At 37.2% G+C, this 16,419-nt stretch overlaps 1 protein-coding gene across 5 annotated transcripts in view; it reads right to left on the reverse strand.

The window, feature by feature from the left end:
• Nucleotides 1–11,619, reverse strand: part of LOC139465674 (innexin unc-9-like) — a 101,198-nt gene extending 89,579 nt beyond the window's left edge. The window contains exon 1 of one of the 5 annotated variants that reach the window (XM_071247440.1): nt 11,494–11,619. Coding sequence is in view for 1 of the 5 variants with exons in the window: in XM_071247438.1 (XP_071103539.1) it covers nt 4,021–4,022 (2 nt within the window). In the remaining 4 variants the exon portion in view is untranslated. Of the gene's footprint in view, nt 1–615; nt 641–799; nt 829–940; nt 1,020–4,020; nt 4,083–11,493 lie in introns of those variants that run through there. The other 4 variants (XM_071247438.1, XM_071247443.1, XM_071247444.1 and 1 more) reach the window with 4 other exon arrangements.
• Nucleotides 11,620–16,419: the final 4,800 nt, after the last annotated feature.

Here is a 16,419-nt window from a genome sequence, read left to right on the forward strand (position 1 = left end):
CGGCGTGTCAGCTTAATGTGGGAGGATAGCCCGACGTGATGCAGGTCTCATACGTTTACCACTTCGGTGAAACCCTAGAGCACGGGTATGGTGCTGACAAACCTAGAAACATAATCGGGGCGAACCGGGATTCGAAGCCACAATCATAGGTTTCTGGCGTGCCCAAGGGACGCAGCTCTGCACAGCGAATCGCGGCGCCTTAGACGACTGGGCCACCCGTGCCCCGGGTGCAGTAGACCTTATGCACATTGGAAATAATGACTTTGCTTATGGTAAATATCTTTGTGACCACGTATATATTATATATACTTTTAATCTATTTTAATAGATGCACAATCGATGATGCAATATTATGGATTTTTTTGTAGTAGCTTTTTCATTCTTTAAAATCTTGTAATATATATGCAAAATTAATAAACAGCCATTACGTTTTAAACAATTGTACATTCAAAATGAAATACATATCAATAATAATCTCAACATATTCAAATTCGTTTAAACTTAAACTAACCACATAATATAAAACTAAATAAGTAGAACTATAAATATAATAACAAGTATTCAGTAGTTATACTCGATAATACGTTTAACAACAAAGTAGGAATTTAAAGTTACCTGATTCAGTTATATGTAGATTGCAAATGAAAGGCATGGGCCTAAGGAAATCCGAGGTTTTACATCCAGAAGGAGAAGTCCTGTATATTGTTATGCTGACAATAATTATATGACAGCAGACACACCATTATTTATGGCACAATAAGTAAACATTCACTGTGACATACAATGAAAGAACACATACCGGTACTAGTTCAGTTAGGATTGATGACAACGAGACACGTGTTGAATGCTGGTGTGCAACAAATACTATAATGAAGAAAATTTGACAACATCCTGTCATTGATTCCACAATGATAAATGTTCCACAATGAAAAAGACCTACCTTAACCAAAGCACATAAGATAGTTGAAGTCCACGATCATACTATTTGCAAGGACAGAACATTACTTCCCATCCTTCAGTAGGTGTGTCACAGGATACTTCTAATGGTTAGGCAATGAGTGCATGTGGGAGTGAGGATGGTCTCTACTCACTACGTTAATCTGCAACGTCTAAGCTCAACGTTTTCCAATAGGAAACCCATGGCAGATGTTTCGTATAGATTCTTATATGTACTGAGCAAACAAACCTCGGCGAAATATTGCTGAAGACAAGCAGATGTATTTCTCTTGACGATAAGACAATGAGAATGTGCTTGTTTGGAAATGCCACTGCCTTCACAGTAAGAATCCAAATATTATGAGGTGTGATAATATGGGTTACATCTCCATCATGTTCACAGAGGTCTGAATGCTAGCATAATATTAGCATATTATGATAGGTATCATGAATGATGCTACATATACCTTTTAGAACGTGAATTCGTTAATACCATGATGACATTGAACTACAGAGTAGTGGGTCTGTCTCTATGATTAAAACACTATATATGTGATATATGATACTGTTACACATTATCGGGTTTCCAAATAGTTCTTTAGCCTGTATACTTGTTTTTTCTTTAACGCCCACGATATGACTGCGCCCTTTAAAAAGTAGAGTATGGACCAGACAATCCAGTGATTGATGTTATAAGTGAAGACATGTAATAAACGTAGCTATTCACAAATTCACGATCGCGACATGTCATTGTGAAGTTATATTCAAACGTATATAGAATTATTATATGAAATAAAAAAGCAACACTTTATCAAAATTATTCTAATCTATCTTATAGGAACGAATATATTTAACATATGACAGAATAATATCCATTCCTGAAATAGGCTGGTTATATGTACGTTGTTGCCTTAAGCTTTGACAAATGCTTCCTTGTCGCTATGTTCACTGTTTACGGATGTGTACGTACTTATGACTTACACCGCCTTTTGTGCACATTCTTGTACTTGTACATAAGGTTGCATAAAAGGGGTTTAAAAAGGTACGATGTGTGGAATCAAACATTGATCTTCGGCGCCACGAACGATCCTTCAGCCATTAAGCGATCCAAACTCCGAAGACCTTATTGTAAATGAAATCAGTAGGATCTTTATGTTCCGGAGCAGCTAAAACAGTCCACTGGTCAAATAAACTATTTAATTTGTTAGTTAATATTATGTCAGCGATCGTATGTTGACGTTAAGCAGTTGAAGCGTTTGAAAATGTACAAATCCTACCCTGATTTATTCAAAGGTTGTATGTTGCACCTAAATACCTTTGCATTTATATTCGTGCATTTGATATCCTCTATAGTCAGGCATTTATTACATATGAAAGATAACACCAATTGCATTTGATGCATAGTGACATATTTCATCTTGGTATTCCAACCTCTTTCAAGTTTGTGGAAACAAATAAATACCTTCAAGGTGACTAATAATTATTATGATTCGCCTTATATTATACTTGTATATAAAGCTTTTAAGATGCGGAAAGAAATATAAATAATATTGCATATTGACTATAATCTTCAAGAAGGCATACTGCCGTGAATCTATACATCATTGTTAAATATTGCAAACATACACCTGAGTATCCTTATAAAGAACCGCAATGCTTTTATTGTAAGTGTCTTGGCAAGTGATAAATTATTGTAGGTATAATCCAACCGAAACTGTACACCTGTTGCATAATAAAATATGTGCACAAAGGCAGTAGACAAGCGTCCTTCAAACATTATATTGATCTCAATATATGGGCATGTACCTATAGTTATCACCATCGATGTCAATTTAGTGCAGTTGACATGATCTATACTGGTAGTTGTATGTCATTGTTCGTTGACTGCTATTTCATTTGAGCATGGCTTTCAGTTATAAGGTAGAGGGAATATGAACTGGCCACAACCGATTGTACCATTTGGATATGTCTATATACAGTGTATGTGTTATATATTCCAGTTTATTCAATGTCTGTGTTATATATTCAAGTTACAAAACATGGCTACTAATAGAGGGACTGTCTTGAACGATATCTTGACCATGTAGTGGGTGGGGATTGGGTATGATGGTGGGGGTGTAACAGAGACACTGAGGGAGTTGGGGTTAACGCCGCATTCTTTGATGTACATACGAAATGTTGACTTAGCATACAGACAATATAGGCTTCAAATGATTTGTCTGCAAATTGGTCCTAGCCAAGTTACACTTTAAGGTTATTTGCATATGCAACTGAATGAATGGTTGGTAAACAATCAACAAGCGGTGATCACAGATCACATAGGTTGATAGCTCTGCGAACTATTTCTGACATATACAAGTATATATTTCTGTTTTAACTTATATCCTTTAAGACGTTGTTGCACATGTCTGATTTAAATGTTACTGTGACGACCAAAACAAACACACCTGTATATTGCACCAACCATGACTGACTCCCGCTGACCCCCTGGTGTCAGTAGGGCACGTGCAGTACATATGTAAAACACGTGCAGCCCGTACACAGACGAGGTGTTACTCTCGCGAGATCTCATATAGCTATATTCATCTCAACAATATGGTATATACTAGTTTTACTGTGCTGCAAAGCCGCTGTTTTATCCTGTGTTCTTTCCATTCGATTTATAAGCATGTTAAGTACAAAAAAGAACGCAAAACTTGAACTGCAGGTAACAATTTGGATCTTTTCCCATGTAAATTGCAAACCTTCTTGACATTTCTGTAACATTTATTTCTTTTTAAACAGGGACTTTGGAACTAAGATTGAAATATACTAATAGTTCTTCAATAAACTGTAACAATGTGTAGTAACATATCTACATAAAGTATTGTTATATATCTTATTCTAATTAATAGATCAATAAGATTATATATTCATGCGTAATGCGACACAAAACAAGCATAACATAGATATATATATATATTAGCCGTTATGAGTTGTAGGTGTCAAATATGGCATAAAATTGCCACCGCAATTTGAGCTGAAACAAAAAGAGTTATAGAAAAAAACGATATATGATGAGTGAGCAATATTTTGTCTACTTACATCTTGACGGCTTTTTGTTGGCAGGTATTTCTACCTGGACGTCTCTATCGGTGGGACTTCTCTTTCTAACACATGTAGGTAAACTTCATAAGCAATTAAACCAACAGATCGATGGCGACACACTCTAAGAAATGTGGACGGTAGATCACGAGTACAGAATTCAATATCCCAGGAATGCGTTTATTTGTAAACACACCGTCGTATGCAAAATCATCACCAGTATGAACGATACACATTTGGTGCAGTATACATAGGAAATCGAATATTGAAATTTCACTAATCACAAATAATTCACCATTAATCACACAATATCTGACAAAAGATATCCTACATATATCTCACGGGTAAGTCTCGAGTTCAGTCTTCAACATCCAATAAAAGAATTGAAACCATAAATGTCACATGATAAGTCCATCTCCCTCAATGTGAACCACAACCACTGCTTCTACTGCATCAATCGCTAACATCATCCACTAGCTCTCAACCTTGCCACCTTGAGGCAACAAATAAGTCTTAAACTTAAGCGATCCAACCTAGATCACAGGTAGAGCACTACCAATGCCTGTCTGTGTCACAATCTGGAGGATATAATCTCTAATCACCGATAACATTCCCAATTCACGGCAAGCCTTATATACAGTTTGGTGATCCGCCAAATTGTATATGGTTAATTCTTGTCATATTGCTAATAACGACCTCGCTCCACCTTCATATGCCTTACCCCCTCATAATGCTAGCTTGGTAATTAACTGCACCTTTCAGTATGGTATAATGGGACCCTAAGGTAACTGGCTGCTGGTACTTGTGATTAAGTGTTCACACAGGAAGACAATTTTAAACGTCTTAGATGGTGAACTTAAATCACTTCTTTTGCCGGTCTTGTAGAGATTTTGAGGATGGAGAGGATGTGTGCCAAGTGTGTCTTATGTTTGAAGCGCCCCTCATTTAAATAAAATAAGCTTGAATCAACGTCGAAACACTTCAGAAGTGCATGTACTTGTTTGTTTTGCAACATAAGGACTTTACACTTTTAATCAACCTTCTCTTTGTTCAATAAGGAGTAAGCGAATCACTTCAAACTGAATCATCCAAAAAACATTGTTTGCAATGCTAGGATGGTGGAATACATATTCTCAGATACTATTTCGTGCATTGTGTTCAGATATGACAGTATCATCGTTGATTCACATATTGGTGCAATACTTTATCACAGGCAAAAGTAACTTGTAGCATGTTCTTATAAGCTAAAATACCCCTCCTCTAAATGCAGCCCTTTTTCTTTCTTATTAAAGGTGTACTTGTGTCTGAATTCAAATTGATCCAATCTCCCTGAGAAATAAAATTGCTGACATTAAGTACTGTTTAATCACACTCAAATTTTATTATTCTGCATATAGATTTGTGCATCCATATCATCATAATTATTACTCATTTTAAGCTACGAATACATGTCATGGTCACATGTTACATGTTACATGTTTACATTTGTTTTGTTATGTTTTATGCATATTGCATCATGATACAATGTAATTAATGTAGTAAGCATGTCAACATCGCCAGTTTATATCATATATCCCATGTTTCCAATGTTATCAGATGAATGAAATTTGCACATGTTCTTCTATATATAATATACCATGTCAGCTTTCATTTGATGACATCAGATGGTTGCCACCTAATAAGGATGTCATCAAGAGAGGTGCAGGTGCATGACTCAGTGCATCTGGTAACGATTAACATTCTTCAATCAAATAACGAGGCACTGAGGACCCTTTAGACCTCTATCAGATGTTTGTCACCGTGTAATGTGTAGCAAGGGGGATAGAATGTTCTTAATATGCACCCCTTCTCCCCTAGAATCCAGTTTCCTGGGATTATCAATACGAAAGTGAATACCCACATGCCGTGTAAACTCACTTTATATCAAGTAAAGGTGAGGTGAGGTGAGATTGGGTTTAACGTCGCGTCCAAGACTTATATAGCGACGTGCATGTACGTGTATGTGTTTGTGTGACCGATGCCGATTTATAGTGCTAGCTCACTGAGATACCATGCTGCAGTTTAACATGAATACCCCACTCAGACACAGACTCCGAGCCGACCAGTCCTTGTATTAGCCCCTTAATGCCGAGCGCCAGACAGGGTAACAACAAGTACCATCTTTTAACGTCTTTTGGTATGACGCGGCCGGGAATCGAACCCCGGACCTTCCCCTCTCCGGGCGGACGCTCTACCACTAGACCACGGAGGCGGTCATATCAAGTAAAGGTTACGATGTTGTATGATTACTTTTGTAAAAGAGTTATAAATGAGATCGGTTATGGTTTAATATTAACAGTATGCCTTCTGTTTGTTGAGACATTATCCCTGTGCATAAACATGTACCTTTTATACTAATGCTAATGATGATAATGAAATTATATTTTCACAGGTGAAATCAGATATATACATGTTTATCACTTATCACTTTAATTATCATGCAATGTTACTTCAGTTTCTATTTTAGTGGATAACGAAACGTTATTTCACCCAATCTTTCAAATATCAGACTCAATTTATCAACTATCAGACTCAATCTTTCAAATATCATTCCCTGGGAATTAAGGGTTAGTACTCGACCATAAAATCTTTGCTCGTCGTAGGAGGCAATTTGATCGTGTGGTCGGACTGGGTGACATCGTACCCAGACGGCGTTGACTGTTCCTTACAATATCACGCACGCACGCACGCACGCAAGCACGCAAGCACGCACGCTTTAACAATAATGGTGATTATTGTAGTGTCACATTTGTATTCATATAAATATGTACGTACAGTTAATATAATTGCATTTGTAGCCACCAACTTTTCATTGCATGAGAGCCATACAGACATCAAATAAGTGAGTGAGCTGGGATCAACGCCGTTTTGAATAGTCTATGAGCTATACAATGTGTCATGTCAGTTAATGTGGGGTGAAAACCCAAAGTGAGTTAGTTCTTTACCACTTTAATGCAATCTGCATGCACGGATACCAACAATCATAATTAAGGCGCACCTGGGATTTGACCCCACGATCATAGGAACCAGACACGCCCAAGGGACGTAACTCTGCAACATCATTTGCGGCTCGTGCACCCGGATTTATGATATTTTACATGTATGCCTATATATGATACAGATCAACGTAATTAGTTGAATTTATTATGCTTCTATATGATTATTATGTGTATGCATTTAGGGTATTCAGAGCGATGGGATAGCCTAGAGATGAAAGCCTTCGCCTGTCATGCAGAAGGTCCGGGTTCGACACTGCACATCGACACACTATCCAGTGTTCCCAGCGGGGATAGTGCTTGAAGAGTGCTGGAAGCGGCGTAAAACCATTCTCACTCACTCACTTAGAGTATTCATGTTCATTTCGTATAACACTGGGTTTTCTTCCAACGTCAAGCCGAAATGTGATATCAGTGAAGTACATTCAAAGCATCCTTTAAACCAAAACTCACTCATTACATTATCCCTCCCACTCAATGTATGCTATGTATAATGTATGTATAAATAATAAAGCTACTTTTGGGACCTGTTCTTAGCACACACTGTAAATTACGTATACATTAGCAAACAAAACTCATTCAGTATTTTGTTATATTCTGCATTAGCTTCTTGTGGAGTACCTGTAAATTAGGTGGGATAATTTAACATGTTCTGTCGTCAGTGTATAAGTATACTGATAAACCAAACAACAACTGTATCAGTTCAAGACTCCGAGAGCGTGTTTGCAATTTTTTTATCCATCTGGCAAATGGCTATATGGTGTAAACGACAAAGCCAGGAAAGCACTGTATACTGAGAGAAATAGTTCTTGTGGTGTTATTCATCTCTAACTCAAGCCATGTGACGCTTCAGGATGTGACACACCATGCTCGCGGATTCCGGGTTTCTTTAGCCAAACATAATACTGAAAAAACGTGATACCTCAGAGGAATTTGCATCTATTAATGTCACTCAGCACTGTCACCAATGTCTGTTGTTGTTTCAACCTCAGATAAACATACCGTTCTTGTTACCAGAGCATAGTTTGGATCGTCTGAAGACGTATCAGATAGATAGCGAGATTTGTATGCTGTTAAATCCATTATGACACAAGTGAAGCTTTCTCGTAAAAAATCAAGTTAATTTTATGCAGAAACACCAATTAAGTTCTCCTTAGAAAAGCCTTAGTACTTTTCGATGACCATAACGGCAGTGTTTATACCAAAAGATTGTTTTATCAAAGATATGTTCTTATTTTCAAAGCTGGCAACGGACATCCAGGGCGTTATAAGCTCTGCGAGCGTAGCTGTGAGCAGCATCAATGTAAAATGAATAATGTAAATGCTTTAGAAGATGCAAAGATTCACAGTTATAGAAACCTGATCCTGCACTGCATGGGTGCTTGCGTATACATTGTGCCGACACTAGGTCGGAACCCAATAAGCGTTTTAACAGATCCATCAAACAAAAAATAGCAGTTTCGTTCCATGCTTGTGCTCTTTAGTTGACGTACATTTACTGTTCTTTTGGTGCTCTAACATCGAGATATACAGTTCTAGGGCTTTTCTTCCTTAATTTCAGTAGCTTTGGCATTTCTATCTGCACCTTATTCGAAGGTTTTTACTCGCACATGACAGAGATGGGCTAAGTTTAGTAGACTGTTAGTGGATGTTATTTCAAAAAGTCATTCAGGTAAGTTGCGAAACACAAAAAATCGTTATGTAACAATTTTATTCAAAGGTTTCTTGAAATAGTTAACAAATTATCAAAACAATTGGCATTCTGAATATCTTTGATAAACCGTTATTCGTGTGCAATTTTATTCCGAAGTATATACTGAAACTGAAGAAGATGCAATGCAGTGGTAATTGTCGTGCGGAATATGACAGTTATGATATCAAAGAGTCCTGTTACTGTCTTTGATGACTACACATAACATCACTTTAACACCGTGATCTCGACACATTACGTCCAAATATACTTCTTTATATTGTTGTTGAAGTGTCAGACATTTATAGCAACGCATTGATGCAAGATACGTATATGATAAGAAGCGTTATCAAAATACGTTCGAATTCCAGCGGTTTCATGTCTAAAATTAATCACTTTATAATCTGTATACGTGTTTGAGTCATTCATAGTGTATACTTGCTGGCATGTTGTCAGTCCACATATTTGGACAGATTAGAATGAGCAATTAGATTTTGATTACTCATCTTGAACAGAATGTTACAGAGTAAGACATTCTGTAATGAATCTTGCTGCTGTATATAGTCAGGCTCTTATTGAATGAAATACTGAGGGATATACAGGTACTTCAAAGAGAAGTGGCATACATGACTGGCATGAAAAATGATATATGTTTAACATCTGTTGCATGAATTATTACCGTTCACCAATAAGTTCTGTCAGATGAAGACTGAAATATTGCCTCACAAAGATGACGCGAATGGTTTCAATGAATATGAACATATGTGTATATAAAATCAATAGAAAATGTGATAAAACCTTATTGCTTTAAAATTATTATTGAAAGGTAAAGCTCTATTAGTAAGCAGAACACTATTAATCAATCATACAATCGAAATACAATCACATGAAGTGAAACAGAGAGAGAGTTATCTAGAGAGAGAAAGTGAGAGAGAGAGAGAGAGAGAGAGGGAGAGAGAGGGGAGAGAGAGCGAGAGAGAGAGAAAGTGAGAGAGAGAAGAAGAGAGAGAGAGAAAGTGAGAGAGAGAAGAAGAGAGAGAAAGGGAGAGGGAGAGGGAGAGGGAGAGAGAGAGAGAGTATTCGAGCTGGAGTGCCAATCTACATATTTCAGAGATAGTACGGTTTTAATTTGGAGGAAAACCCAAAGCGGTTCATTGATACTCATTTACTATTTAGTTGAAAATGTGTGATGCTGAAAAACAAGGATTTGAATCCACGAGAGCACACACTTGCACACACTAATATGTACACAACGCTGCATACAAGGTATACATTTTCGACATAGCACGCGGATCACCATTGACAGCTGTAGTCACAGTGGCCAACGTGTACAAAGAAACCTTTAAAAATCACCATTGAAAACGTTTCTTGTAATGGGTGGCATGACGTCGACACATGACACTTTTAACATCAGATAATTCAAGAGGGGAATTACTTTCTAAACTTCATAAACATAATACATACATAATACTTTCATATTTTAGAAAGACTATTCCAACGTGCGTGCAATGTCTACTTACTCAAAGATCAACGTCATCATCAAGGCAGTATGTCACGAACATCATTTAGTGTATGATCAGTTTGTGTACATAGACCATGCAGATAGGCCAGATACGGTTTGTTTGTTTGTTTGTTGTTTAACGCCACACTCAGTCGCATTCCAACTGTATGACGGCAGTCTGTAAACAATAGAGACTTGACCAGACAATCCAGTGATTGACATCATAAGCATCGGTCTACGCAAATGGAATACGATGACATGCAATCAACAGAGTCGGCAAGCCTGACACCCGATCCTATGGTCACCAAGCAAGGGTTGCTGAATATCAATTCTAATCCGGATCTTCACACTGTGGGCAGATACTGAGAGTGGTTGATACTATCTCAGCACACAAGCAGATGTTCACGGTTTAGAGGTAATTAAACATGTTGTATAAATCAAAACCACAAGAAATCAATACGACGAACATGTGTTCAAAACCGGCTGACATGTCGCCATAAAATAAATTGGAAATGTAAAATGACATTTTGATGGTTTATTCTATCAATGCAACCTGCACGTTTTGTTTAGTCGAGTATCAAGCTACAAGTAGGACTGTTATGGACGACTTTTATTTACATTTTCTTTTTATTATTTAACTGATTCCACGTCAACAAAATCTTTTTACACAACGCTGCGGTAAGCCTTTTACCTGAACATATTGTCATATGGACACTCGGTTCCAAAAGCGTGGAATTGTTTAACAAGTCTTTTGTACTGAGGATCAATAGGTCTGCTACAGATAATATTTTTAAAGCGTGGTATATTGTGTCTTAATTATTTGAATAAACTACATGTACGTACAAAACATACGTTGACTGAACACATATATTCTTTGTGAAACCTTACATATACTACTTAACTTTTGACAGGAATACTTGTTACTCATAGCTTAGAATAATTGCCAAACGACTAATATTCAATATTACCTGGAACGAAATTTCATATTAATTCAATGTACACCATTCAATAATGTGATGTCATCTACTTTTGTAACAGTATTGAATTAATCAATACCCGGATCAAATGCTGATGTAGATTTGGTTCTGTTAATGTGTTCTGAGATGAGTTATCTACGTGTTCATTATACTTGTATACTCTCGTTGGGGCTAGAATGAACGCTAATCCGTCTGTTTGGAGCCAGCTCCAAAGTGGTGTGGAATCTCACCCTTGAGAAGAGAGCATTTACTGTTAACGAATGCACCTACCCGCTTCCCTAAGCGATGCTTCATATCCCGGTCAACCTGTCCCGCCTGTGTCACGATGACCTCTGACCTTCGTACTCCTCAGGAAGTCATGGTAATATCCACACTAAGCTCCTCCTTGTCAGGTAATTATCTGCAGATACACATGATTCCAACATAAGTCACACATAACCTTAAAGAAATGAGAGCATGCATATGCTTAAGTCAAGCACATAATAAACTGCTGGGCAAAAGAAAGTATACACTTAAACAATGGATTCGACATAACAATTACAAAAGTTATCAAGACCTTAACAGCTTGGAAACAGTCGCCAAAACGATGCAAACGGAAGGTCCAAAACACATACCTGTATCAAATGCATCACGAGTCGAAAAGACATTTCTTGTTTGTTTCATTTCTAGCCACCGTCAAACATTCTTGTGCCTGACAGTTTACTAAACATTAATGAAAACCTTTCAACGAAGTCAACAAATACAGAAGAAATAATAGGATTTACCATGTGTTGAAGAGCACATTGCCGTTATTTGTATTACGATTACGATTTGATAATATAATCAAACTATCCAGCGGTCTATATTGTCGTTATGTGAAGACAGTACATTATACTAGTTCGTGTCCAATGAGGGATTATTAGATAGACACGCTCTGCCTAGCTGAAGTGCATGAAAGGCTTCAAAGGAAAGATCGTATTGTATGTTCAATGTATTCATTTTAAATAGCCTAGCGACACAAGTCAATTCACGATATTAGTATGTGATAATTACAAATATGTCTGTTTCATTATGTGACACCAACTGTGTTAGAAAGTCAAATGAATGTAACTATTGATCGCAACTTCCATCATATATATGATTAAATAAATAAATGTATAACGTTAAATCATTGATACTCATTTACTATTTAGTTGAAAATGTGTGATGCTGAAAAACAAGGATTTGAATCCACGAGAGCACACACTTGCACACACTAATATGTACACAACGCTGCATACAAGGTATACATTTTCGACATAGCACGCGGATCACCATTGACAGCTGTAGTCACAGTGGCCAACGTGTACAAAGAAACCTTTAAAAATCACCATTGAAAACGTTTCTTGTAATGGGTGGCATGACGTCGACACATGACACTTTTAACATCAGATAATTCAAGAGGGGAATTACTTTCTAAACTTCATAAACATAATACATACATAATACTTTCATATTTTAGAAAGACTATTCCAACGTGCGTGCAATGTCTACTTACTCAAAGATCAACGTCATCATCAAGGCAGTATGTCACGAACATCATTTAGTGTATGATCAGTTTGTGTACATAGACCATGCAGATAGGCCAGATACGGTTTGTTTGTTTGTTTGTTGTTTAACGCCACACTCAGTCGCATTCCAACTGTATGACGGCAGTCTGTAAACAATAGAGACTTGACCAGACAATCCAGTGATTGACATCATAAGCATCGGTCTACGCAAATGGAATACGATGACATGCAATCAACAGAGTCGGCAAGCCTGACACCCGATCCTATGGTCACCAAGCAAGGGTTGCTGAATATCAATTCTAATCCGGATCTTCACACTGTGGGCAGATACTGAGAGTGGTTGATACTATCTCAGCACACAAGCAGATGTTCACGGTTTAGAGGTAATTAAACATGTTGTATAAATCAAAACCACAAGAAATCAATACGACGAACATGTGTTCAAAACCGGCTGACATGTCGCCATAAAATAAATTGGAAATGTAAAATGACATTTTGATGGTTTATTCTATCAATGCAACCTGCACGTTTTGTTTAGTCGAGTATCAAGCTACAAGTAGGACTGTTATGGACGACTTTTATTTACATTTTCTTTTTATTATTTAACTGATTCCACGTCAACAAAATCTTTTTACACAACGCTGCGGTAAGCCTTTTACCTGAACATATTGTCATATGGACACTCGGTTCCAAAAGCGTGGAATTGTTTAACAAGTCTTTTGTACTGAGGATCAATAGGTCTGCTACAGATAATATTTTTAAAGCGTGGTATATTGTGTCTTAATTATTTGAATAAACTACATGTACGTACAAAACATACGTTGACTGAACACATATATTCTTTGTGAAACCTTACATATACTACTTAACTTTTGACAGGAATACTTGTTACTCATAGCTTAGAATAATTGCCAAACGACTAATATTCAATATTACCTGGAACGAAATTTCATATTAATTCAATGTACACCATTCAATAATGTGATGTCATCTACTTTTGTAACAGTATTGAATTAATCAATACCCGGATCAAATGCTGATGTAGATTTGGTTCTGTTAATGTGTTCTGAGATGAGTTATCTACGTGTTCATTATACTTGTATACTCTCGTTGGGGCTAGAATGAACGCTAATCCGTCTGTTTGGAGCCAGCTCCAAAGTGGTGTGGAATCTCACCCTTGAGAAGAGAGCATTTACTGTTAACGAATGCACCTACCCGCTTCCCTAAGCGATGCTTCATATCCCGGTCAACCTGTCCCGCCTGTGTCACGATGACCTCTGACCTTCGTACTCCTCAGGAAGTCATGGTAATATCCACACTAAGCTCCTCCTTGTCAGGTAATTATCTGCAGATACACATGATTCCAACATAAGTCACACATAACCTTAAAGAAATGAGAGCATGCATATGCTTAAGTCAAGCACATAATAAACTGCTGGGCAAAAGAAAGTATACACTTAAACAATGGATTCGACATAACAATTACAAAAGTTATCAAGACCTTAACAGCTTGGAAACAGTCGCCAAAACGATGCAAACGGAAGGTCCAAAACACATACCTGTATCAAATGCATCACGAGTCGAAAAGACATTTCTTGTTTGTTTCATTTCTAGCCACCGTCAAACATTCTTGTGCCTGACAGTTTACTAAACATTAATGAAAACCTTTCAACGAAGTCAACAAATACAGAAGAAATAATAGGATTTACCATGTGTTGAAGAGCACATTGCCGTTATTTGTATTACGATTACGATTTGATAATATAATCAAACTATCCAGCGGTCTATATTGTCGTTATGTGAAGACAGTACATTATACTAGTTCGTGTCCAATGAGGGATTATTAGATAGACACGCTCTGCCTAGCTGAAGTGCATGAAAGGCTTCAAAGGAAAGATCGTATTGTATGTTCAATGTATTCATTTTAAATAGCCTAGCGACACAAGTCAATTCACGATATTAGTATGTGATAATTACAAATATGTCTGTTTCATTATGTGACACCAACTGTGTTAGAAAGTCAAATGAATGTAACTATTGATCGCAACTTCCATCATATATATGATTAAATAAATAAATGTATAACGTTAAATCACTAAATACTACGACCCTGGTTTATACAGTGGTATATATGTGTGTCAAACTATGGCGCATATTTGAAACGTCACACGCGTGGATTTGACAAGACTTCATAACAGCAGCTCAGTGGTTTGTTTAGGTTTATATGAATAAACTTATTAAAATTGTGTTATAAAATTTACTCATGTGGCGCCATATGTGGTGAGGCGATGACTGTTTTGAAATAACAGCGAAGCCATGACGCTCCCATTTGGCTGCACATCTGTCACCAATATCCAGTGGTGAAGGTCACTCTGCTGTTGCTGGTATTAGTTATGTTTAACCTGACTTTATAATGAATGTCATCTATACAAGATCGAATAGTACTATATGTGAAGTTGTAAGTTGTGCATGTTTGGACCTAATTATTTTTGTTTGATATGTGCATGTTTTATTGCACCATACACAATATAAATTGTCAACGCAAGAGACTAACCAGGCTAGATTAACCACTGAAACATATTCCATTTGGCAAAATGGCTGTAAAGATTATATGATATGGACCACTGAAAATCAGTGATGACACCAGGATTTCGCGAAACGGCGGCTTGTAAACAAACCAGACAATCAAGTGGTCTGTAAACCACAAATTCCAGTGACACGATAGTAAAGAAACATAATCTATCATAACTGCATAACAATTACTGCTACGTTCAAAATACATGTACTTTATATAAAGAAAAAAACATGTAGACAGGTACCTTGCATGCCACATTGCCATACAAGCTCAACTGATCGTCATTTAGAATGTCACCATTCCCTTTACACGTTCCCTTATTTTTTCCCATCAGCATATAAATGACCCTGTTAACAAAGATATGAATTGCATCCATAGTTTTAGATGTCGTCGATAGAATGAAATAAAATTGCACTACAAACTACAAACCTCCGTGGCTCGTCCTGCGACTTAAATATTACATACAGTATGTATTTATGAACATATGTCACGATAGTACCATTAATCAGTCGAACGGGATTAATTATCCGCATATATTTCCAATAGACGTAGTTAGGCGTCACATTAGCAGCAGCTGTAATATCGCATCTCTCGCTGGCCAGCGCGGATTGGAACACAGAGAATGCTTCAATGTGTGAATAACATAAAATAAGGACCAAATCGATGTGGTCTTTACACAGATGGACAGAAATGACAATACGGCACATTCCCTTGTTATTGTCGGGTTGCACAGATCGGATGTAATTGAACAGACGACGCAGGCAGGTTGGTAGGTAGGTAGGTATATATATAGACAGAGAGAGAGAGAGAGAGAGAGAGAGAGAGAGAGAGAGAGATAGAGAGAGAGAGAGAGAGAAAGAGAGAGATAGATTTAATAGCCGTTCTGCAGTAGCGATTCTGAATTCCAGCTTATACCCTCATGTTCAAAATTGAAAAATGAGTACCACATGTCAACCTAAGTATGCACATTGTCCTCCATGAACAGTGATATGTAGACAAATATTTCTCAGGAAGATTCGCATTGCAACGGACACTGTTATTGTACTGCGTGTATTATTTGTGTTATCTGCTTCCACAAGTCAGACACTTCTC

This window comes from Haliotis cracherodii, unplaced genomic scaffold (assembly GCF_022045235.1).
Source record: "Haliotis cracherodii isolate W230 unplaced genomic scaffold, xgHalCrac1.p SCAF_18, whole genome shotgun sequence".
Taxonomy (NCBI): Eukaryota; Metazoa; Mollusca; class Gastropoda; order Lepetellida; family Haliotidae; genus Haliotis; species Haliotis cracherodii.